Here is a 25,376-nt window from a genome sequence, read left to right on the forward strand (position 1 = left end):
TCCTGAATGTGGGCTACCATGCTTAATGGAAGCAGCTTGGTGTGTACCTCGGCGAAATCTGTGTCGGAGATGAAGTAGAGGTTTAGTTAGCTCTTTCCCCACCCCCTGATCCTTCACCCGAGCCGTTGCCCCCATCCTAGGAGGCATGGAGCCCCCCGTGACCCATGAACGCTAAGACCGCCGCATGTTCTCACATGCAGTGGGCGAGGGAACTATTCACCTCCCCGCCCATATAGGCCCTATTTACACTCCCGCGTGTACCTGTTTGTTTGCTGTCGGTGAGGGTGGGGGGGGGATAAATCAGCAATCCGAGTGGCAATTACGGTCCTGACCTGTGTAGTCTAGCGTTTCTAGTCTTCGCGTGTGCGCGATGACGTAGGATGCAGCGGCCATCTTGGAAGATCACGATTAGCGCGGTGCCGCGGAGCTGATCGGACGTCTCCCGGCGCTCTCCTGTAATTATAGTAACTTTATAATAAATACCTTATTATAAGCAACAACTTTGTGCCAGTGTCATTACCCCCTGGTGGGGCCCTAACTACATTACAACTGGCGACGAGACTGGGATCAGGGAACAGACGAATACCCAGGCAGAGCCCAGAACCCACGTGGGCAACTCATCCACAAACCGAAGAAGCAGAGACCCAACCAAGCAGGCACAAACAGTAAGGCGAGCGCGGCAGAGGGGAAGAGCAAAGACTAAACGCAGAAAGCACAGTGCATACTTGATAAAGACCAACTTCAGCTGGCGGACTGGCACGTGCGAAGGGACAGCGATCCACGCAGCCACACCTCAAGGCAAGGGATAAACGGGTAGAACAACCGTATAGGAAGGACACCACCCACCAGAAGGGGAACCCAGGGGCCAAGACAGCGACCGGGGAAGCGCAAAGGCCAGCTCTCCTGTTCACGGAAGACAAACGGACTGCCGGAGGCCCTGGCGGAGCAAGCAGGACACAGACCAGGGGGTGGAGCAGAGGTGCAACAGAGTCCTCCACGCATACCAAGGCCAAGCGCGCCAGGTAGCCCCAGGGGTGAAGAAGAGTCACCGGCAAGAAGAGCAGACATGTGCGCCCAACCGTCCTCGCTCACGACTCCCATTCCATTCCTGCCGAAACCAGGAGACCAGTCGATGAAGTGGGAAGACTGGAGAGAATACTTTATGAACTATCTGGAAGCCCTAGAAGATGAAAACGGAGAAGCATTTCCAAGTAAGAGAAGGAAGCGAATACTACTTCACAACCTAGGCCCAGAAGGCATCAGAGTGTTCCAGAACATAGTCCTGACGCCACGACAAGCGGCAGATGATGACGTATTCCAACATGCTATTGACGACCTGAACAAGCATTATAGACCAGCAGTGTGCATGTCCATAGACCGATACAACTTCCAACAAAGGAAACAGGCAGCGGGGGAGTCGGTAGAGGAATATGTGGCCGCGCTGAGGAAGTTAGCGGCCACGTGTAAATTTGGCGCGCTGCACGGCGAATTCATAAAGATTTAGATCGTAATGCACACGACGAACGCGACGATCCAGGACAAGCGGTGGGTAAATGGAGAGGCGACCCTGAAGTAAGTTATAGCCATGGTGAAGAAGGCGGAGCTGTCAAAGAGATGCGCGGAGGCGGCGAAGAGAGAGACAACAGTTAGGCCCATGGTGAACAAAGTCACCGAAGCGGAACCACCGGAAAGAGGCAAGGGGACAACGGGGGATGTGAGAGGGCAAGCAAATGGATGCCCAAGTCAGCACCGGCGAAGAAGCCGAGTAATGAAGGCAAGAATGCGTGCTACCGGTGCGGCAGTCTGTCCCATCCAGACAAACGATGTCCTTCGTTCCGAGCGAAATGCATGTTTTGCGGAATAGTAGGACATTACGAGAAAGTATGTCGCCGAAAGCAAAAGAGAACAGCAGTAAAGTACGTTGCACAGGAAACTGAGGTGGAAGGTGAAGAGGAAGAGGAAGACGATGGAGTGTTGTGCATAGAAGAGCGCGTACTGGGGATTGACGGCAACCGTCCCAAGAAACCCCAGTGTGACCTGGTGATAGGAGGTATACCAATAAAGATGGTGGCGGATTCGGGATCTCCGTACACCATAATACAAAAGACGGTATGGGAAGAACACTTCAAAGAGCACCTGGGGAAGCACCTGGAGCCCCCAGACATTCGCCCAGTCACATTCACAGGAGACCCTATCCCCATGGTGGGGTACAGAAGATTGAAATTCGAATTCAAAGAACGGAGCGCGAGATGCAAACTGTACGTGGCGGAGAAAGGCCCTTCGGTGCTGGGGTGGATCGACCAAGGAGATCTGGGAATACAATTGAACCCTGGAGGCACCACACAAGTCTTGATGACCTGTGAAGAACAACAACCAGTTACAGGGAAACTAAAAGAAGAATTCCCCACAGTGTTCGGAGGCAAGGTTGGCAAATTAACCAAATTTACACACAAGATCGAGCTCAGAGCGGAAGCGAAACCGGTGTGTCACAAAGTAAGGAATATTCCGATGGCAATCAGAGAGAAAGTACAACTAGAATTACGCAGGCTAGAGGACAATGGCATCATAGAACTGATTACCAGCGCAGAATGGTTGGCTCCATTGGTAGTAGCGATGAAACTGAATGGCAAGGTGCGTCTATGTGTGGACTTGAGAGAATTAAACAAAAACATAATAGTAGAGAAATTCCCACTACCGAGGATAGACGAAATGCTGGCAATTACCAAAGGGGTGAAATGGTTCTCTACCATCGACCTCACATCAGCCTACCATCAGATAGCCCTACACCACGCATGCAGAAGACTGACGTCGTTCATAACCCCGTTCGGATGCTACCAGTTTCGCAGGATGCCATTCGGACTAGCCTCGGCAGCGGTAGTATTCCAGAAACTCATGCACAAACTATTTAAAGAAGTAGAAGGAGTTCAGTATTTCCAAGATGACATCTTGGTAAAGGGCAAGAGCAAAGCAGACCATGATGCCAAGTTGTCCAAGGTCCTACATGTCTTGGAACGCAATGGACTCACAGCAGAGTGGGACAAATGCCGGTTTGGGATGACAGCTGTTACATACTTAGGGCACGAGATCAGTGACCAAGGCATCACACCGAAACAATCCAATGTCAAGGCTATATGTGACGCGCCAGCCCCAAGGACCAAGGAAGAAGTCAGATCATGCCTAGGCATGGCTGAATTCTACAGCAAATTTGTAACTTACTTCGCTACCAAGACACACCACTTACGTCAACTTCTACGAGATAAAACAACCTTCAAGTGGACTGAGGAGACTCAGGAAGAGTTCCAGAAGATCAAGACAGACATCAGCACAGCAGTCCCCTAGAGCGGTTATGATCAGCAAGCTAGATCAGTATTGACGACAGATGCGAGTGAAAGGGGCCTGGGGGCGGTCCTAATGCAAGAAACGAAGGAAGGGGAACTAGCCACCCTCAGCTTCGCGTCCAGATCCTTATCACCCACGGAACAAAAGTACAGCGTGATAGAAAAGGAAATGTTGGCAACAGTATGGGCTATGGAGAAGTTCCGCCAATTCTTATGGGGCACAAGATTCAGAATCAGAACCGACCACAAACCCCTGTTCAAAGTCCTCACTTCATCGGGACATGCCAATGCGACCCCCCGCATTGCAAAAATGACTTTGAAACTGCTGGATTACAGGTATGATGTAGAACACATTCCAGGAACCAGAAACAAAGTAGCAGACTACCTCAGTCGTGCCACAGCCATGGAGGAAGCTCCGAGAGACTCCGAGGAAGAAGACCTTAGAGTGGCATTCACGGAAGATCATGAACGTGTGATAGGCGAACAGGAGTGGAAGGAAGCGTACAAGGCTGACTTGGACATCGAGGAGGTCAAAAAGTACACCCTTGAAGGATGGCCAGAAAAGAGACACATGGGGACACCGCTCAGAAAATTCTTCGAAGTGAGAGAGGAGTTATCAGTATGTGACCAAGGGATCTTCCTGCGGAGAGGCGAAAAAGTAGTTCCGCCCCACGCATTGGTGCCACGACTACTAGCCATCATACATGAAGGACACCTAGGCATTGTGAAAACGAAGCTCAGGGCGAAACAGATGTATTGGTTGCCAGCGATGGACAGCCAGATAGAGAGGCACATGAGGGAGTGTGAGCAATGCCAAAGAGCGGACAAGTCTCAAAGCATGATGCGTCCTCCCTTAGGAAAATTGACAACCCCACTAACCCTTGGGAAGATTTGTCGATAGACATCTTAGGGCCGATATTGGACAACCAAGGAGTCCAGAAATACGTAGCAGTAATGGTGGACCGGTACTCAAAGTGGCCTGAAGTGGACATACAGGAAGACATGGACACAGACAAAATATTAAAATTTCTAACAACAGTTTTCCTCAGAGAAGGGATTCCTCGCTCTCTTCTAAGTGACAATGAGCATCAGTTCACATCAGAAAAATGGAATGCATACATGGGAAGGAATGGGATAAAAGTCAAACATACATCCATATACCATCCAGCGGGGAACGGACTAGCCGAGAGGTTTAACAGAGTCATCATGGGCTCGATACAATCAGCGATAGGATCAGGGAAGGATTGGGAGAAAGAACTCAAGTGCATGTTGTGGGCGTACCGGATTACCCCGACAAGCACAGGATACAGTCCCTTCCAAATTCTCAGAGGCCGAGACCCGTTCACGAAAGACAACGTCGTCTGGAAGGAGCGCACGATCACAAGCAAGTGGTCTCCAGCAGTAGTACAACATAATCTGGAAAAGGCCCAGAGAATATATACCGAACATTACAAAAGGAGGAGAAATGTCAAGGAGGCCGAGTTGGAGAGAGGAGAATGGGTGCGAGTCAAACTAGCCCAATTAAGAAGAAAAGGCGACAGAAAATTCAGTGCACCCATGCAAGTAGAGGAGGTCTACAACCAAGCAGCTTTATTGAGCGACGGGAAGGTTTGGTCCCAGGCTAGGATGTCCAAATGCAACAAGATCTTGGGATGGAGTGAGAAAGAAAGTGGACAAACAGGAACCCCCCGGATACAAGGAATGGAGAACAACCCAGAGAGAGCAGGACCGGGGGTAACCCGAGAAAGAGAAAGAGAAGAAGAAGTAGAGGAAAGGAGTGATCCGAGAGTGGAGGAACAGTCGGGAAGCACTCTCAGCTCGCCGTGCGGAGGAGTTCCCTGGAGTGGGGAAAGAAGGGGAACCAGGAATACCCAAGAAATAGCTGAGCACACTTCCATGACTCCGGTGAGGTGAACCCGCATGGGCAGAGCTGTGGTAAGGCCGTTGAAGTACAAAGACTTTGAGATGGGAGAAGGGAACACGGCGAACAGCAAGTAGCATAGAGACATTATCTTATTTTTAAAATGTGTCACTGTAAAGGGGGGAGATATATAGTGTAGCGTTCTAGTCTTCGCGTGTGCGCGATGACGTAGGACGCAGCGGCCATCTTGGAAGATCGCGATTAGCGCGGTGCCGATCGGACGTCTCCCGGCGCTCTCCTGTAATTATAGTAATTTTATAATAAATACCTTATTATAAGCAACAACCTTGTGCCAGTGTCATTACCCCCTGGTGGGGCCCTAACTACATTACAACCTGCTTAGGGATAAAACAAGCATGATGAACGGTCAACCGACTGGTCACCCCCTGCCAGCCCCAGGTAGGTACCATGCCCGTGCGTTTAAATCCCCTGTCTCCGCGCCCCAACGGCTGTGTCAACCTTATGCGACCTTCTGTTGCCTGGTGTACATCCCCTCGTACCCTTGCTTACCACGCCAACCCTGTTGCGAATGCGGACCGCGTGCTACCTGAAGACTTGTTGGCGGGCGTAAACTCTCTGTAGTAACCCTGTAAAACAAAAGATATATGAGACAGACGCGGACCCTGTAACCCTCAGGTAACCGGGGAACTGGGGGTCCCTGAACCATGATAGTCATGCTGTAGAACTAGTCCTCTGTGCGAGGCTCGTGTTAAAGATGCGCATAATTATTATTATTTTTTTTATAAATACCCAATTTGGCCCAACCTCAGGACTGTGCCTAGCGTGGTGAGCAGGCCAACTTGTATAATGCTGTTTCTGTCATTGCATCCAGATATATGATACACGTAACCTCGTACCTACAAGAAGTCAGCACTAAAGGCTTGTAAATGGATGTACGTTGCAAAGCTAAATAAGCAGTAATTATGGCTTGTATATAAATGAAACGCTTACACTTGAAGCTCTGGTTAACCTTGTTGCTCCAGATGTGTAAAAAGGAGGGGGGGACAATACCGAGGACGCAGCCGTGCCGATAACAGTAGCGCCTCAAATACCCCATTTCACCAAAAGCTCGAATATGTGCCTAGCATAGTGACCAGACATGACTTGTATCATGCTGTTTCGCAAATAGAGCAGCTTCCACTTAAAGCTCCGGCGCTCAGTTGGCCTGTACAGCGTGTAAATATTCAACTGTAGTATTTGGTAATCATACCTGGGAGGGGGTCCACCCTGCTGCGTGCGCGCGCACTCAATACCCCGAGCCATCTCGGGTATCCACCTTAATTGCTCTGTAATCCGTCGACCCCGAAGCAAACACCTAGACACCTAGAAACTATGTCCGTGGCCACACCGGGGCGCCATACTCCCGCGGATGATAGCCAACATGTATATATTGAACCCGTTCCCAGCCAGGCAAAGTCCAGCCTCCGATGTTCAAGAGGCACAGCGGGGCACGAATAACCTGGGAATCCAGACAACCAGGGACATCTTAAGGATGTTGGGGGCCCTGGGCCAAACATATTTTGGGGGCCCGTGTTCGGAACAGCTCTGAATTTATGATCCATGCCCTCTGCGGCCAGGACACTGACAGTGCACAGGCACACTTGTCCAAATTCCTAATGTGTCTACATCTAATATCCAGGCATAGTGAGGTATGTTTTCAATTTTGAAACACCAGCAGCTCACTAATATTACTGCAAATAATTTCTTTGACGCACTCCTATTTTTCAAATGTTAGGTCCTGTTTTGATCTAAAAAATGTTTTTTATGTGTGTTGCATGAAACAAACACATTTCTCTGAATAAAGTCTAAAAATATATTCTCACACATCACCCACATAAAAAATATATCAAAGGAAAAGGGTATTTGAAACAATCTGTTTAAAAATTATTCAAGGTCATCGGGTCAGGATTCTCTGCAGAGCAGAGTTGGCTTCAGCTGGGGGCCCCCTGAAAGGCTGGGGCCCTGGGCCAGAGCCCACTTTGCCCATGCCTTTAAACGTCTCTGCAGACAACCCCCGAAGCCTCTGTCCTGACGAGCCCCTTGGCACAGGGTCAAGGGTAGGTCGGGGCCACTGTAGAGTGTGACCCCCTTTTGACGAAAGGAAAACCAGCGGTAGCCCGCGCGCCCGACGTGGCCAGGAGCCACCCGCCCGAGTCCTGTTCCCCCAGCATGCCTCACACTGATAATGTTATATGAGCTTTATGCAAGCATGTGCTAATGGACATAGCAGCAATGTCGACAAGGAAAGCAGGAAGAAAACAGGCAACAGGACACATGGGCTCTGCAAGCAACAAAACATGGGAGGGGGCTGTAGAAGGTAAAACAACAAGCATTGGTAAATACATTAGGTTTAGCCTATTTAATTAATAGTACGTTTTTTTGGTGTAAGTTGTTGCTTGCTGAGTGGTCGTGCAACATAAGTTACAGAAAGTCTGTTCAAGTGTTATGACTTGTTTATACCAGACACCAGACAGCCAGCTCTAGGGTAAATCTGAAGTGTTGAGGATAGGAAAGACAAACGAAATGGCAAAGCAAAATCCACACTTGCAAAAACAGAGCAGCTGCAAGGAAATAACAAAGAAAGCCTGTTCCTGTTCAAGGGCAAAACTCTGCGATTATGTTCACTACTTCATGATGGTTGAAGATTAAATTTAAGAACATATCTGAGTCGTTAGCAGCACTCTCTTTCAAATTGTGAATACCACCTCTGAAGAGAACCACACATTACACTGCTTAAAACACAGGTTAATCAGTCTAATAGGCCTGCAGATGTTTTACTCTTCAGTTTCTTCAACCTGTTGGATTTCACTGTTTGACTTAAAACATAATTTTGTGGAGTTGTGCTGGTTGGTATAAGTGTAAGTGAAGCCCATTTGTGACATGTGCTTTCTGTCAGCGACATGCTTCCACCAGCCATCTGGACGTCATCATTCAGCATCCAGCGTGCAATGCTATTTGTGTAATTAATCTGTAGAAAGAATAAGTGCATTGCCGCTTTCAGGCGCAAAATTATGTCTGACCTAATATTTAGGTCGAGTGTGAGCCAGCGTGCAAGCGCTGGTCTGCGAAGAGCTGTGGTCGTTCAGTACGGAGAGAAGCTTTGCCCACTCCCCCTGCCCTTATTTTTCATTGGCTTGTGTATTTGTCCTTTGGAAATGCTGTCTGGTGATTGATTGTGAGGCTTGTTAGTCCCTCCTTAGTACAGCCATTTCGTCATTTGTATCCTCCCACGGCTACTGGCCCCTTTACTTAGTTGTTACACCAGACATTTACTATTTCCTTTTGGAGCTGGAGCCCGCAGCAGGAGACGGACCAGGTAAATGTGTGTTTTCGTGCCTTCTATCCCACCTTCTGTTGTCGTGCCTTCTTCCCCCCTCCCTCCCTCCCGTTGTCTGTGCCTTCTTTTTCCCTCCCCTCTCACCCTCCCTCCCGTTGTCCATGCCTTCTCCTCTCCTCTCCTCCCCCCACCCCAAATGCCTGCCCTCTGATTGTCCGTGATGCCAAGTTGCCATCCATTTGCAATGCAATAGGTCTCGCGTAAATTGGAGATCTATTGCATTGCAAATGCTTTTTTACTTTGCTGATAAAGTACAGATTTGTGTTCTGATTGTGTTTCCCTTTGTTGAAAGGTTGTCATAATGTGACTGATAAAATAAATACAAAAGAAAAACAGCAGTAATTATTTTCAGTATAAGCCAAAACAGACCGAAAGCGCTCCAGAAGAAGGATTTTCAGTGCAAGACTTATTTGGGTTAAATAAACGTGAAAGTTACCAGATGGTTTCACCTCATTGGGCAGTCACCATACTCTACTGTTCTTTTTATCTACAAGCCCTTGCAATTTTGAACCTTAGTCCAGTTGGTTCAATTGACGTGACCGAGAACTACAGCTCCCAGGATGCAATGGGTTTTTTGATTGAGACTCCAGCGCTGTTGTATGAAGTCATCAGGTAAAATTAATTGATCCAAGCGGCTGAGGTTACTTTTGGCTTAAAACAACGTGTTTTCGGAACGCGTGTTCGTATGCGTGCTGTGGTTTATCCATCCAATTGTAAGTACTTGGAGCGTGGGTGCTCTCACATCATGCCCGCATGTTTTGAATACTTAGGTCGATAAATTGCGTGTAATTCACGGTGATGTCGTGTAGAACTATTACATGTTTTTTTCTCTAACGGCCGCATTTCGGTGAGGCGAACATGTTATGACTTCTTGTATGTTCTGTTTGTAATCAGACATTGTTGCCTTAGTTAATTGGGACTATTTTCTTTGGTTATTTGGGACTATCCTTTCACAAGCCATGAAGATATTATCAGTAGAGGCATTCGTACATTCCCCTTTCCGTTCTATATGACTTTGATGTAGATATACTTGACATGTTATCCTAATTAGCCCATATTTTTACATTTCCGCAGAATGTGCCCCTGACGAAGGGCAAGTTATGCCCGAAATGCATAGGGATGTGTTGCATTAATCCTTTGGATGGAATGAAAAAATAAGTTGAATACATTTTCAATGAACTTAAATTGAAATGGAGTACTAAAGATTTTCTTCAAAATTTCGTTTGGAGTTTGTATTTATTTGGATATACCGACGGGTAATATCATGTGGTGCGCAGGGGGACAACTCCCAATGGGAATTGCATTATTGATTAAAACAACGTGTGCCAATGTAGACGGAAGTGACGTCTTGTAAGCTGAGCCATCTCAAAATGAGCACTGCCATTTGTGACGCTGGTTCCGGTGCTACCGTGTCCGACTAATGCTGCTAGTTGTACCACACACACAGCTGGGGAAACAATTGCAGATTAAGTTGCCTTGCTCGGGAAGAAAACATCAACAATTAGAGGCTTATATTTTTCACTTGTTCGGCAAAACCTGCTTCCTTATTCCTATTCTTGGCCTCCCAGACTGTGCCAGGTAAGCGGCCTTTTGATCGTTGAAATGTGTTTACTTTATGTAGGTGTCTTTTCAATTAGCCTTTCTTTCTTTAAGTGGTCTTGGCTCTATTATTTCTGTCTTTGGCGGAGGGTGTCATTTTGCAGGTTGCCATGAAACCTGATATTATTTACACAGGCCGGGCCTGCCTCACAGATTGAATCCATCAGTTTGATAGCCTTTTAATTTGTGTACATGGGGTGAACATTTCCTGCTCAACTATAAATACCCCAGAAAATGAGCTTTTCAATGGTGGCTGTGCCTGGCACTGCAGAACCCACAGCTAGTCCTTAAAACTTGAGCCTTTAATGCCGGCATCAGGTGACAACATTAGATGTCTTTGCAGTCTTGACATTAAAACAAAACTTACCACAAGTAATCCACATGGAAAAAAACATACATTACTAATGTGCCAACTATTTAACTTTAATTCTAATCTTGAGTTCCAGAGTAGTGTGCAATTTACAATTTTTAACAAATATGCGTTGTGTCCGGAGGGATAGTGGACTAGTGACCCACTGTAGGTGTTAGACCTGGCACCTTGGCGTGAGTTTCCCTTCCACTTTTTGATGGTGTGCCTCGACTGTTTTGCTGGTGTTGTCCGCTCAGGGCACTGCGCCACGGCTAATCCGTGCCGCAGTGCAAGTGCTCCCTAAGTAAAGTGTACCTGTAATTGATGTCCATGATTGGGTTATTGGATTCACTGTCAGTCCCCAGTAAAGTGCACCAGGGGTGCCAGGGCTTGTGAATGCCAATGCTGCTGGTGGGCTTGCAGCGCTGGTTGCGCCACCCACGGAAGCGGCCTTGTAAAATGTGTCTAGGGTCTGCCACCGCAGACCCTGCGCGCGGTCCCGGACCGTCGCGCTGACTGCGCAAGTGCCCCCACTTGCCAGTCCCTAAACCTTCCCTTACCTACATATTAGCCACCCCTCTAGTAGGCCCAAGGGCAGGGTGCATTGTAGGCATAAGGTAGGACATGCCCTGATGTGTGTGGCATGTCTTAGTAGTGAATTACAGCCCTTTCCGTTCTTCACTATTGAAGGCTACCTGCTCTCCATAGGCCAGGATGGGCTGCCGGGATCACGCCAACGCTGTGACCCCAGTGGACTCAGAGAGCATGGTAGAAGTGTCAAGTTTAGTATGCCTGAACTCAGGATGATAAAATACTTCTTGTAGTCAAGTCTATTTTAGTATCCTGGGTTTGTAAATACTACTTTTAGAAAGTTAGTATTTACTGACCTGACCATCTCAGTCCGCCTCTGCTGTGTGTATGTGTTCTGCCTGACAACAGTAAGGAGCAGGGTTGGGGAATCCCCAGAGACAGGTTGGCTGCCAGGTGGTGGGTAGAGAGATTACACCTGGATGGGTGGGAGGAGTACACCTTGACTCTTGAATAGACCTGTGCTCTGCCACCACAAAGCCGGCGCCACCCCCTGTGGGGCGGCTGATGTCTCTGCCCTGCTGCTGAAAGGAAAGAGCAGAGTCACCATAACAAAGTGCTCCAGAACTGGACTGAGCCAGGCCTAGGCCCCCTGGCGCTAAAGAACAAAAGAATCATGGTATAAAAGTAGGAGCCTGGCTCCTAAGAAATCAGAATCCTGTTTACCACAAAGAACCTCTGCCCGACTAGAAGGAGAAGAAGACGCTGGAGGAGCTGGCCTGCTGCTTGCCTTGCTGAGAAAGGAGAGGAAGAGACTTACTGAAAAGACTTTGCTACTTTGTGCTTGAACATTCTCCAAGGGCTTGATCTGAGCTTGCCCCCTGAACTGAACCCCAGGAACAGTGGGTTCTCTGTGCTTCTTGCTCATCCTCCAATTCGAGCCGTGTGGGCATCCCGCTGGAAAAGAGACTGCGCCCCTCATCGCCCCTCCTAGGGCCGTGACACCCAGAAGCTCGCCTGCCTCAAACCCGTGAGAGCCCCGCTCCGTCCCGAGCCGCTCTCTGTCCCCGGGCCAGGCCGCCTGCATCCCTGTCACCGCCTGCTACTGGAGCGCGCTGAACGCGCTATCACCCCTCCCGCCGGAAGCCGTCCGACGACTGTGATCTACGCCGGGTCATCCAGCTGCACTGACTGTGCCCTGCGACCCCGCTTCGCTATCCCCGGACATCTCAGGCCGCGCCGCCCCCGCTGTGGAGACCCTCCTGCACCGCCGTGCTAAAGGGTCGCTGGCCGCGCCTGCCTACGTGCCCACACCTGCTGATTGAGGACCCAAGAACACGTCTGAAGCTGAGAGTCGCACCGACCTGTGCCGACTCTCCACATCACGAAAGAAGTCCCAGTATCGGGCTCGGGGCCCGCAACGCCTTATTTCCCCGTTCGCAGGAGTCGATCTCTGTGAGTACTGGAACTACAAGTAAAGAGACTACGAACTGTCCATTTGAAACTACGAACCAAGAACATTTGCCTGCTGTATAACCTGGTGGCCTAGCGAAAACGTTATTGGTCTTGTGATAAGTCTGTTGAGATATATATACCTTATTTTTACATAAAGAAACGTATTTTTATATATATCCAAGTCTGGTGTCCGTTTCTGGGGGGATTGATGTATTTACTGTGTGTACGATTGTAAGTGCTTAACCAACAACGCCTGAGGAATCGCCTTGGCTGCTCACGCCACGCACCTAGAGGGTGAGCAAGGGTCATTCGCGAGGGGTTATCCTGCGCCCTGACGTGGAGGAGAGGGTTCCTGCTTGACACAAGGGCAACCTTGCGCCAACCAGAGATCCCCGACTCTAACATTGTTGGCAGCGGTTGGGATTCCGGATTTGCACTTGTAATTTGCATACAGTGAATTATTAATCACCAGATAGTGAGAGCAGACCAAATAACGCAGCCACAGGTTTGTAATTGTTGAACTTTGTTGAGACATCTGCCATTACTGCAACCATGCCTGGCTCGCACTCCGCTGGAAGAGCACTCTCTGTGATTTCTGGAATAGATGAGGTGGATTGGGAGAGACTGGAAGGCTACACGATGGAGCAATTGAAAGGCTACAGTGTAAAATTCAGAGTCCCCCATGCTGGATGCAAGAGGAAGCCCCAGTACACCAAGGCGTTGAGAGCCTGGAAGGAGTCACGAGACCTACGGAATGCGGGGGACATCGTTCCACCCGACAACCTTGAGGAGCCCAGCAGAGTCCGGTCGCCAGAGGAGCTGGCAGACAGGGCAGCAGACAGGGCGCATGCAATGGAGATGGCAAAGTTGGCAGGACAGATGGAAATGGAAAAGCAGAAGTTGGCCCTGGAGGCACAACAACGCCAAATGGATCATGATATCAGATTGAAGGAGTTGGAGCTGAAGGCGAAAAGTTTGGACACCGCTCCTTCTGGTGGCAGCACTCCACCAGCGCAGGTAGAGTCCAAGGTGTACATCCCCAAAGATGTAGTAAAGGAGTATTTCAGAAAGGATGACATAGGGCAGTGGTTTAGGGCCTACGAGGTGGCCATGTCCTCACACCGGGTCCCTGAGAAAGACTGGGGAGCGGGGTTGTGGGGAAGGTTCCTTGCTGAAGGGCGTGACACACTGTTAGATTTACCCTTAGATCTCCAAACCTCATACCCCCATATGAAGGAAGCTTTAATGACCAGGTATGGGTTAACTCCGGAGCTATATAGACAGCGGTTCAGGGAGACGAAGAAGATCCCTGAGAGTACGTATGTGGAATATGTGACCTTTTTCTGCAGAGCGCTGGATGGTTGGGTGAAGGGTAGCAAAGCGAATGATTATCAAGGGCTGCTTGATTTAATTGCATGGGAGCACTTGTCCAGTCAATGTTTTCCTGAGCTACGCCAGCACCTGATTGATAGCAAGCTGTCCAACCCGAGGAAGCTTGCTGAGGAGGCGGACCGCTGGCTCAGCACCAGGGTCCACAAGGGTCAAGTGGGAGACTCCGCCAAAGGTGGGCAGGGTCCTCAGCAGAAGAGTGGGGGGGACAAGGGTAAACAGAAGGGGTTCCAAAAAGGCCCCCAAAGTAATTCCCAAGGGAACCAGCAGAAGGGTTCTCAGCCTCCCCCACCCCCGCAGCAGAACGGGGCCCCGACAGGTAGACCTGTTCCAAAGGGGCCCTTCAATTGTTATAAGTGTGGTGACCCGGGTCACATTGCCTCTGATCCTAAGTGTCGCCTGTTTGGTAAGACCGCACCCACTGGTGCTCCACCCCGGCAAGTAGCTAGTGTTAACTTTGGGGAGGAAGTAGCAGTCCAGGAGGGTGGGGGTCCCGGGCAGATGACCCTAGTCTCGCTAGGAGACAGTGAGATGGTCCCTGTAACCTACCTGCCCTCTAACACTAAGAAATATGGGCAGGTGGTGACCATAAATGGAAAGAAGGTTGAGGCTCTTAGAGATACAGGAGCCAGCGTGACCTCGGTGAGGCAACACCTGGTGTCTCAAGAGCAAATTGTACCCAATGCCTACTGTAGGGTTGTCAATGCTGACAACGTAGAGAGTCGTTGTCCAATGGCTCAAGTTCCCTTTGAGTGGGGGGAGGTCTCTGGTACTCTACAAGTCGCTGTGAGAACTGACATGCCTGTAGACTGTCTGCTAGGGAACGACCTGGAGAGTTCCCCTTGGGAAAAGGTGGAGAAGACCACGCATCTGAGGATGGTGGGTCTACCCGACTGGGCGTGCGTGACCACCCGGTCCATGGCAGCCAGTAGGGGTGTTGAGAGGGTCCTGGAGCCTGAGGGAGAGGTCCAGGAACCGGCCTTAGGGAGAAGGCGCAGGAGGCGCGGGAAACCGGCCCCCGAAGTTCCCACGGCCCAGGAGGAAGTAGACCCTGAGGGGGATGCTCTGGAGCCTACCGGGGAACAGATTGCCGAACTGGGAGACTTGCCTGAGCTGACCCATTGGCAGCAAGAAGGAGGTCCCTCCAGGGAGGAATTCTGCAGGGAGCAGAAAGAATGCCCTTCTCTCGTAGGTATGCGGCAACAGGCTGCAGACCAGGCCAATGGTGTTCAGGCCAAAACACACTACGTGTACTGGGAGAGTGACCTCCTGTATTCCGAGCCTAAGGCTGCTGAACCTGGGTCAGCCCGTGTGCTGGTGGTACCCCAGAAGTTCAGAACCTTCCTACTGGGGCTGGCTCATGATGTGCCGTTAGCAGGACATTTGGGGATGGACAAGACCTATGACAGGCTTGTCACCCACTTTTACTGGCCCCAAATGCATAAGAATTCAGATTCCTACTGCAGAACCTGTCAGACTTGCCAGGCAAGTGGTAAGAGCGGAGGGAAGCACAAGGCTCCTCTGCAACCTTTCCCTGTGGTCGGTACGCCATTCCAACGAGTGGGTATTGATATTGTGGGGCCTCTGGACCCCAAGACAGCCCTGGGCAACAGGTTCATCCTGGTCTTGGTGGACCATGCCACCCGGTACCCTGAAGCCATCCCTCTGAGGACAGTGACGGCCCCCGTGGTGGGACGGGCACTGATGGGGATTTTCTCCCGAGTGGGATTCCCTCTAGAGGTGGTGAGCGACAGGGGGACCAATTTCATATCCACATATATGAAATCCCTGTGGAAGGAGTGTGGGGTAACTTACAAGTTCACCACTCCTTACCATCCCCAAGGAAATGGGTTGGTTGAGAGATTCAACCGAACCCTCAAAGGCATGATCATGGGCCTGGACGGTCCAATGAGGCGTAAGTGGGACGTCCTCTTGCCATGCCTGCTCTTCGCTTACCGAGAGGTGCCACAGAAGTCTCTAGGGTTCAGCCCCTTTGAGCTTCTGTATGGTCACCCGGTAAGAGGACCTCTGAGTTTGGTGAAGGAAGGCTGGGAGCAATCTCCCAGGAAACCTCCCCAGAATGTATATAGTTACATGCTGACCATCCGAAACCAGACTCGGCGTTTCAGGCAACTTGCTGAGGCAAATCTGGAAGCCAGCCAGGAGGAGATGAAGCGGTGGTACGACCGGAATGCCACTCTGGTAGAGCTTCAACCTGGACAAAAGGTGTGGGTCTTGGCCCCAGTGGAGCCGTGTGCACTTCAGGATAAGTGGACAGGTCCATTTGAGGTTGTGGAGCGCAAAAGTCCTATCACCTACTTGGTGGACATGCAGACTCCCAGGAACCCTTTGAGGGTCCTACATGTGAACCGCCTTAAGCCCCACTTAGAGAGGACCGAAGTGGGCATGCTGCTGGCCACTGATGATGGAATGGAAGAGGAGACCGAGCCTCTTCCTGACCTCTTAGTGGCCTCTGAGAAAGATGGGTCAGTGGATGGAGTTAACCTCTCGCCCACCCTGACGCCCGAACAACAGGAAGACTGCCGCCACTTGCTGGGACAGTTTTCCGACAGATTCTCCCTGGTTCCTGGTGTCACAGATTGGTGCGGATGTGGACACAGGAGACAGCTTACCTGTAAAGCACAAGGCTTACAGGGTAACTGACAGGGTCAGAGCTTGCATCAAGGAGGAGGTCTCCAAAATGCTTGCGCTAGGGGTGGTTGAGTCCTCCAGCAGTCCTTGGTCCAGCCCCGTGGTCTTGGTCCCAAAGGCTGCTGCGCCGGGAGCCACACCTGAACTCCGGTTCTGTGTGGACTACAGAGGACTCAATTCAGTCACGAAGACTGACGCGCACCCCATCCCCAGAGCTGACGAGCTCATTGATCGGCTGGGGGCTGCCCGGTTCCTCAGTACGTTTGATCTAACGTCTGGGTACTGGCAGATCGCCTTGACCGATGGGGCCAAAGAGAGGTCAGCATTCTCTACACCAGATGGGCACTTCCAGTTCCGAGTCATGCCATTTGGGATGAAGAATGCCCCTGCCACCTTTCAGAGGTTGGTCAACCAGGTACTGGTTGGGCTGGATGCGTTCAGTGCCGCCTACCTGGATGACATCGCAGTGTTCAGTGCCACCTGGCCCTAACACCTGCGCCACCTCTGGGAAGTGTTGATGGCGCTGCGCCGAGCAGGCCTCACGATCAAGGCAAGCAAGTGCCAGATCGGGCAGGGCTCCGTGGTGTACTTGGGACACCAAGTGGGGAGTGGCAAGGTGGCACCCTTGCAACCCAAAATTGAGACCATCCTGGCTTGGGAACCCCCCAAGACGCAGACTGCAGTGAGGGCCTTCCTGGGGCTCACTGGGTACTACAGGAGGTTTGTCAAGGGCTATGGAACGATCGTTGCCCCCTTGACAGAGCTGACTTCCAAGAAGCAGCCCAGGAACGTGATTTGGACTGACACCTGTCAGAAAGCTTTCGACACCCTGAAGACTGCCATGTGCACGGCGCCCGTGCTCTTGGCCCCTGACTTCTCCAGGGAATTCCTAGTGCAGACAGACGCTTCAGAGCATGGTGTAGGGGCTGTTCTTTCACAGATGACTGAGGAGGGCTGGGACCAACCCGTAGCCTTCATCAGTAGGAGGTTACTTCCACGGGAAAGTAGGTGGAGTGCAATTGAGCGAGAAGCATTTGCTGTGGTCTGGGCGCTGAAGAAGCTAAGACCCTACTTGTTTGGGTCTCACTTCCGGGTTCAGACGGACCACAGGCCCCTCAGATGGTTGATGCAAATGAGGGGTGAAAACCCGAAGCTGTTGAGGTGGTCCATCTCCCTACAGGGTATGGACTTTACGGTGGAACACCGTCCTGGTACAGATCACGCCAACGCTGACGGTCTGTCCAGGTATTTCCGCCTTAGTGACGAGGAACCCCCTGGGCAAGGGTAGTTCTCCCCACATTTCAGCTGGAGGGGACACGTGTTAGACCTGGCACCTTGGCGTGAGTTTCCCTTCCACTTTTTGATGGTGTGCCTCGACTGTTTTGCTGGTGTTGTCCGCTCAGGGCACTGCGCCACGGCTAATCCGTGCCGCAGTGCAAGTGCTCCCTAAGTAAAGTGTACCTGTAATTGATGTCCATGATTGGGTTATTGGATTCACTGTCAGTCCCCAGTAAAGTGCACCAGGGGTGCCAGGGCTTGTGAATGCCAATGCTGCTGGTGGGCTTGCAGCGCTGGTTGCGCCACCCACGGAAGCGGCCTTGTAAAATGTGTCTAGGGTCTGCCACCGCAGACCCTGCGCGCGGTCCCGGACCGTCGCGCTGACTGCGCAAGTGCCCCCACTTGCCAGTCCCTAAACCTTCCCTTACCTACATATTAGCCACCCCTCTAGTAGGCCCAAGGGCAGGGTGCATTGTAGGCATAAGGTAGGACATGCCCTGATGTGTGTGGCATGTCTTAGTAGTGAATTACAGCCCTTTCCGTTCTTCACTATTGAAGGCTACCTGCTCTCCATAGGCCAGGATGGGCTGCCGGGATCACGCCAACGCTGTGACCCCAGTGGACTCAGAGAGCATGGTAGAAGTGTCAAGTTTAGTATGCCTGAACTCAGGATGATAAAATACTTCTTGTAGTCAAGTCTATTTTAGTATCCTGGGTTTGTAAATACTACTTTTAGAAAGTTAGTATTTACTGACCTGACCATCTCAGTCCGCCTCTGCTGTGTGTATGTGTTCTGCCTGACAACAGTAAGGAGCAGGGTTGGGGAATCCCCAGAGACAGGTTGGCTGCCAGGTGGTGGGTAGAGAGATTACACCTGGATGGGTGGGAGGAGTACACCTTGACTCTTGAATAGACCTGTGCTCTGCCACCACAAAGCCGGCGCCACCCCCTGTGGGGCGGCTGATGTCTCTGCCCTGCTGCTGAAAGGAAAGAGCAGAGTCACCATAACAAAGTGCACCAGAACTGGACTGAGCCAGGCCTAGGCCCCCTGGCGCTAAAGAACAAAAGAATCATGGTATAAAAGTAGGAGCCTGGCTCCTAAGAAATCAGAATCCTGTTTACCACAAAGAACCTCTGCCCGACTAGAAGGAGAAGAAGACGCTGGAGGAGCTGGCCTGCTGCTTGCCTTGCTGAGAAAGGAGAGGAAGAGACTTACTGAAAAGACTTTGCTACTTTGTGCTTGAACATTCTCCAAGGGCTTGATCTGAGCTTGCCCCCTGATCTGAACCCCAGGAACAGTGGGTTCTCTGTGCTTCTTGCTCATCCTCCAATTCGAGCCGTGTGGGCATCCCGCTGGAAAAGAGACTGCGCCCCTCATCGCCCCTCCTAGGGCCGTGACACCCAGAAGCTCGCCTGCCTCAAACCCGTGAGAGCCCCGCTCCGTCCCGAGCCGCTCTCTGTCCCCGGGCCAGGCCGCCTGCATCCCTGTCACCGCCTGCTACTGGAGCGCGCTGAACGCGCTATCACCCCTCCCGCCGGAAGCCGTCCGACGACTGTGATCTACGCCGGGTCATCCAGCTGCACTGACTGTGCCCTGCGACCCCGCTTCGCTATCCCCGGACATCTCAGGCCGCGCCGCCCCCGCTGTGGAGACCCTCCTGCACCGCCGTGCTAAAGGGTCGCTGGCCGCGCCTGCCTACGTGCCCACACCTGCTGATTGAGGACCCAAGAACACGTCTGAAGCTGAGAGTCGCACCGACCTGTGCCGACTCTCCACATCACGAAAGAAGTCCCAGTATCGGGCTCGGGGCCCGCAACGCCTTATTTCCCCGTTCGCAGGAGTCGATCTCTGTGAGTACTGGAACTACAAGTAAAGAGACTACGAACTGTCCATTTGAAACTACGAACCAAGAACATTTGCCTGCTGTATAACCTGGTGGCCTAGCGAAAACGTTATTGGTCTTGTGATAAGTCTGTTGAGATATATATACCTTATTTTTACATAAAGAAACGTATTTTTATATATATCCAAGTCTGGTGTCCGTTTCTGGGGGGATTGATGTATTTACTGTGTGTACGATTGTAAGTGCTTAACCAACAACGCCTGAGGAATCGCCTTGGCTGCTCACGCCACGCACCTAGAGGGTGAGCAAGGGTCATTTGCGAGGGGTTATCCTGCGCCCTGACGTGGAGGAGAGGGTTCCTGCTTGACACAAGGGCAACCTTGCGCCAACCAGAGATCCCCGACTCTAACAGTAGGCATCTACCTTTGACCCCAGGGTCACAGGTTAGGATCCATGAGGGTTAACTCAAGTCATTCATCCATCTGAGGTCAATAATATGAGTAACATTGTCTGCCCCAGAGACTTTTTAAGGCATGAGCAAAGTGGGCTCTATCAGGGGGCCCTCTGATAGAGCCAGCTCTGTTCTGTGGAGAGTCTTGCCCCGATGACCTTGAATAATTGTTAAACAGATTGTTGTAAATAGTGTTTTCTATTATTTATTTTTAATGTCCAAGAGTCTATTACTGACATTTTGCAGACAAAATGTGATTGTTTCATGAAAGATCCATATAAAAAGTTTATTTGAGCAATACAGGACTTCACATAAGAGAAATGCGAGGGTGTTGCAGAGATTGTTTGCAGTAATAGTAGTGAGCTGCTGCTGTGTTACAATATTGAAAACACATGTCACTATCCCTGAATATCAGATGTACACACAGTTAGAATTTTACCAATGAGGGCATAAAAGAGCTGAAACTGGATAACAAAATCAAAGCTGTTCCGAACAGGGGCCTCCAAAATACACAATACCACCACCACCCCCACCAATACCAATACCACCACCTCAGCGCCTCTCGCTCACTAGTATTAGCAGGAGCACTGTAGTAGGCCAGAACTGCAGCCAAAACCATCCCTCCCTCCCTGCCTGCCTGCCTGCCATAAAGCACAGGAGGTGATGCCAGGGCCCTACTACAGCTGGAGTGTTTTTATTAGGCCAAAGATAGCAATGACATTACGCAATGCCACACTGCACACTCAAATCACGGAGAGGGCAGGAAATAGACACTCCCTCCCGCTCTTCGTCCTGAGCCGCAACAGTTTCATCACAGAGCGAAAGGTGGTGGAGTGGTGTTTATAGCGTGGATCATATGTAACTCTCGCTTCACACTTTGGTGCCGATTCCAATCCTGTAAAACCTGGGTACGATACGTCTTACGGAGCGTATTCTCCATACGACTCGTACCCACGAAATCCACCGTACAATCCAGCAAGTACGATTCGTACAGAAATACCATTTCCGTACGAATCGTACAAAACACCGTACGGCACCACTACAATGGTGTTACGGACCATACACACGCTCTGAGGGCGTGTGTACAGTCCCTACCACGCGTACCCCTACGGCACCACTACAATGGTGATACGGACCGTACACACCCCATGAATGCGGGGGTACGGTCCGTATCACACGTACCCCTACGGCACCAGTACATTTGGGATACAAGGCGTACACATGCCACGAATGTTGGCCTATGGCCTGGTGCAGCATCTTACCTCTATATTGGTGTGTGTGTAGGCCCAGGACAGCAGTGTACTGCACCAAGGGGGTGGGTGGGTGGGTGGCTACATAGGATTCCCAGCAGTGGACAGACATGTGAGGGGTGGGTGCAGAGGACTCCCAGCAGTGGACAGATAATATATGGGTGGGTGCAGAAGACTCCCAGCAGTGGACAGAGACATGGGGGTGGGTGCAGAGGACTCCCAGCAGTGGCCTGCAATATGAGGGGTGGGTGCATATTACTCCCAGCAGTGGACAGAGATGTGAGGGGTGGGTGCCGAGGACTCCCAGCAGTGGCCTGCAATATGAGGGTGTGTGCATATCACTCCCAGCAGTGGACAGACATGTGAGGGGTGGGTGCAGAGGACTCCCAGCAGTGGACAGAGACATGGGGGTGGGTGCACAGGACTTCTAACAGTGGCCTGCAATATGAGGGGTGGGTGCATATCACTCCCAGCAGTGGACAGACATGTGAGGGGTGGGTGCAGAGGACTCCCAGCAGTGGCCTGCAATATGAGGGGTGGGTGCATATCACTCCCAGCAGTGGACAGACATGTGAGGGGTGGGTGCAGAGGACTCCCAGCAGTGGACAGACATATGAGGGGTGGGTGCATATCACTCCCAGCAGTGAACAGACATGTGAGGGGTGGGTGCAGAGGACTCCCAGCAGTGGACAGAGACATGGGGGTGGGTGCAGAGGAGTCCCAGCAGTGGACAGAGACATGGGGGTGGGTGCACAGGACTCCCAGCAGTGGCCTGCAATATGAGGGGTGGGTGCATATCACTCCCAGCAGTGGACAGACATGTGAGGGGTGGGTGCAGAGGACTCCCAGCAGTGAACAGAGACATGGGGGTGGGTGCACAGGACTCCCAGCAGTGGCCTGCAATATGAGGGGTGGGTGCATATCACTCCCAGCAGTGGACAGACACGTGAGGGGTGGGTGCAGAGGACTCCCAGCAGTGGACAGACATGTGAGGGGTGGGTGCAGAGGACTCCCAGCAGTGGACAGAGACATGGGGTGGTGTACATCATCATCACATGACCACAACTCCATGGGTGTATGTACGCATCCCTAACTTTGGACAATGATGATAGTGCCATAACAACACATCACTGACAGCAGTGTCCCACTCCCAGGAGGATGGATATCACTCCCCCACTGCATGACACACCACATGTGGGTGTGAGGACAAATAACACATGCATACCCACCCCTGGCGGATGCAGCACAATACACACACTGAGATCATGCCACGAGACTGTATAGTCATGTCACTGCCTACTAAACTAAGAGAGCCAAAGGGAACACACACTGTCAGGCACATCCCAGGACTGATAGGAATGTTCAGGTGCTGGGCCAGCCACCAAGATGTTGTCTCTCATGGAAGGACTAGGGTGGAGTTCCCACAGATACAATGCCCACAATTGTGAGTCAGGTGCCCAAATACCCTGCAGAAAAAGTACCATAAGTGTGCCAGGCCGGGAGTACACACATGCATAGTGCTGAAAAAGGGAGAATTTCTCCATGAAGGCATTTCGACATACTCAATACACAAGTACAGTGACTAGCAAGGATGGCACAGACGATGCAGCCGGAGACATTGCTGAGCAGGCATGGCCATAGTTGAAGGGATCCGTCACCAACAAAGGAAATGTAGACACAGGTCAGCACAACAATTGTGCAACTCTTTGCAGGGAAGATGTCAGGTGCCAGCGAGGAAGGAACACTCCTTGGGACAATGTCTCAAAACCAAAATAACACACACTACCAATGATTCTTTGCAGAGACCTTGTGATGGCACGCAGATACCATGGTCCACCTCGCGACCATCAGAGTAGAACATTTCTCAGAACCATAACACATTACCACAACACCAACTCCAGGAGCCTCAGCACCAACATCAATACCTGAAATGCAATAGTGTGCAAAGTAAAAAGAAAATGCTTTATTCAGCATAAAAAGACAAATAATGAAATGACACTATATACAAAGGCCAATGGCCAGTCCATAATAGAAGTCCTTGGGGGGACACATGGGCACGTGTCTCCCCTAGCTTGCCTGCACATTGGAACCCTCAGGTTCGTCGACCGGGGGGGGGGGGGCATCATTTGGGGAAGGACCAGGCACCGCAGGGACAGGAGGGGGAAGGGCAGGTGTGGTGGGTGCAGGGGTGGACGTCTCCACCACAGGGGGTGGGGAATCCCCAAAGGTGGATGTGAGCACGTCGCTGCACACTGCTGCCAGGGCGTCCAGGGTAAGCCCTGCACAGGAAGAAACCCCAGGGCCAATGGAGGGGGGTGGCCGAGGGATGGGGTGCAGCGCTCATGGGGGAGGGGGTGGACAGGGGGTGGGACTTGACTACCCTGCCCGGGGACTTCCTCGCCCGCTTGCGGGGTGGTGTCACAGTGGGGGTGATGGGCACCTCACCCATGTCGACCTCTTTGGGTGTCAGTTTGGCAGAGGGGCCAAGGGGAGTGCTTTCTGGAGGGACTGGTTTGTGAGGACTGCGGACTCAGACTGTGGCTGCGTGTATGTCTTTTTGCCCCAGACCCAGTGGGTGTGCCTACATCCCCCTGAGTGTGCGTGACAGGAGGTGTGTGCTTGCCCTTACTTGGTGGTGTGCTTCCTGTGTCTGGTGGGGTGCGTGCTTGGGAATGTCTGGGTGTGCATGGGACAGGTATGGGAGAGGGAAGTGTGGATGGGGCTGGGGTAGGGGGGGACGAAGCGCTGCAGGAGACTCACTGCTGCCGTCAGTGAAGAGTCCATGGACCGCAGAAACCTGCGTTGTTCAGACATCGATGCTGACATGCCCTCCATGAACGACACCATCTGTGTCAGCAGTGTGGTGTGGCCATGGAGGACAGTCAGCACCGATGCCTGCCCAACCTGCAATTGCCGCAGTATGTCCACAGACTCTGCACTGAGGGCAGCAGGGGGGACAGGGGCAGGGGGTGCGGTGCCTGTCCCGAAGGAGACATGGTGGTGCCCTGCACGGACAGAAAGGACCGGAGCAACTGGGAGGGCGGTGATGGGAATGGAGGAGGCGGGGACAGATGTTGGGCTGCTGCCAGGTGTTGTAGCAGCCTCCGCCCCCTCGATGAGGTCAGCCTCGGACCCGTCTGCATCGTAGTTGGAATCGCCACCAGACAGGTCCTCTGACTGACTCCCCTCGCCCTCCGTGCCACTGGTTCCCGCAGACTTGCCAGCACTGGTGGCACTGGTGCTGGGTCCTTCGTCCAGGTCCGTGCAGGTGTCTCCCTCGGTTTCCAATGATGATGCTGTGGGCAAAGTGAAGATACAGAAAAACATCAGTCACCTGTATACATCCGACACATGAGTACAAAAACAATAGGTCACAGTGCATATCAGGCAATGCATCATGAGTAACAGCTAGATTACTCCGCACATATGTAAGCCCTGTACTCCCCAGTTGGTAGACCCACCATGCCACTTGGACACAAGGAACAATAGGACACACCAGCCCAAAACATGAATGAGAAAACACTGAGGAGCTAGTGTCTGGGAACAGGTGAGCACAGCAATACAATGAAGTCATGCCACCTCTTGTTTACCCTGAAAGAAACAGTAGTGGTGCACCCAAGGCAAAGTAACACTCCTCAATACCAAAGGTGTCCCCACACTCAGAGACCTGTAAGTACTTTGGAACACAAAACGAAAAAAAGTTGGTCCCTTGGGAATCACAATACTTGACACAATCGACATGGTCAGAATGTGGGATTGTGCCATTTTGTGAACAGAACACACATGTGCCTTCATAACAGATGGCTCCCAAGGAGGTGCACACAAAACTACATTTACCCAGTCATTGAAGAAGCTGGCAGCCTTCTGTAAAGAAGCCACTGTTAGAAAGAAATGTTGTTGCAGAAAGTACATATACATGGGCACACGGGCTTGCTGACTTGACACTCGTAAGTTGGTATCACCAACAACCAAGGACTTACCCAAT

General features: G+C 51.4%; 1 protein-coding gene across 5 annotated transcripts in view; it reads right to left on the minus strand.

Annotated features, from left to right (window-relative positions):
- LOC146813012 (killer cell lectin-like receptor subfamily B member 1B allele C) overlaps positions 1-25,376 on the minus strand; it is a 640,827-nt gene that overhangs the window by 470,891 nt on the left and 144,560 nt on the right. The window contains exon 3 of one of the 5 annotated variants that reach the window (XM_085620029.1): positions 23,510-24,687. The exons of the other annotated variants lie outside the window; for them this stretch is intronic. Within the exon in view, the coding sequence (XP_085476155.1) occupies positions 24,017-24,687 (671 nt within the window). The 3' untranslated portion in view covers positions 23,510-24,016. Of the gene's footprint in view, positions 1-23,509; positions 24,688-25,376 lie in introns of those variants that run through there. 5 annotated transcript variants of the gene reach the window in all.

The sequence above is a fragment of the Triturus cristatus genome, chromosome 7 (assembly GCF_964204655.1).
Source record: "Triturus cristatus chromosome 7, aTriCri1.1, whole genome shotgun sequence".
Lineage (NCBI taxonomy): Eukaryota > Metazoa > Chordata > Amphibia > Caudata > Salamandridae > Triturus > Triturus cristatus.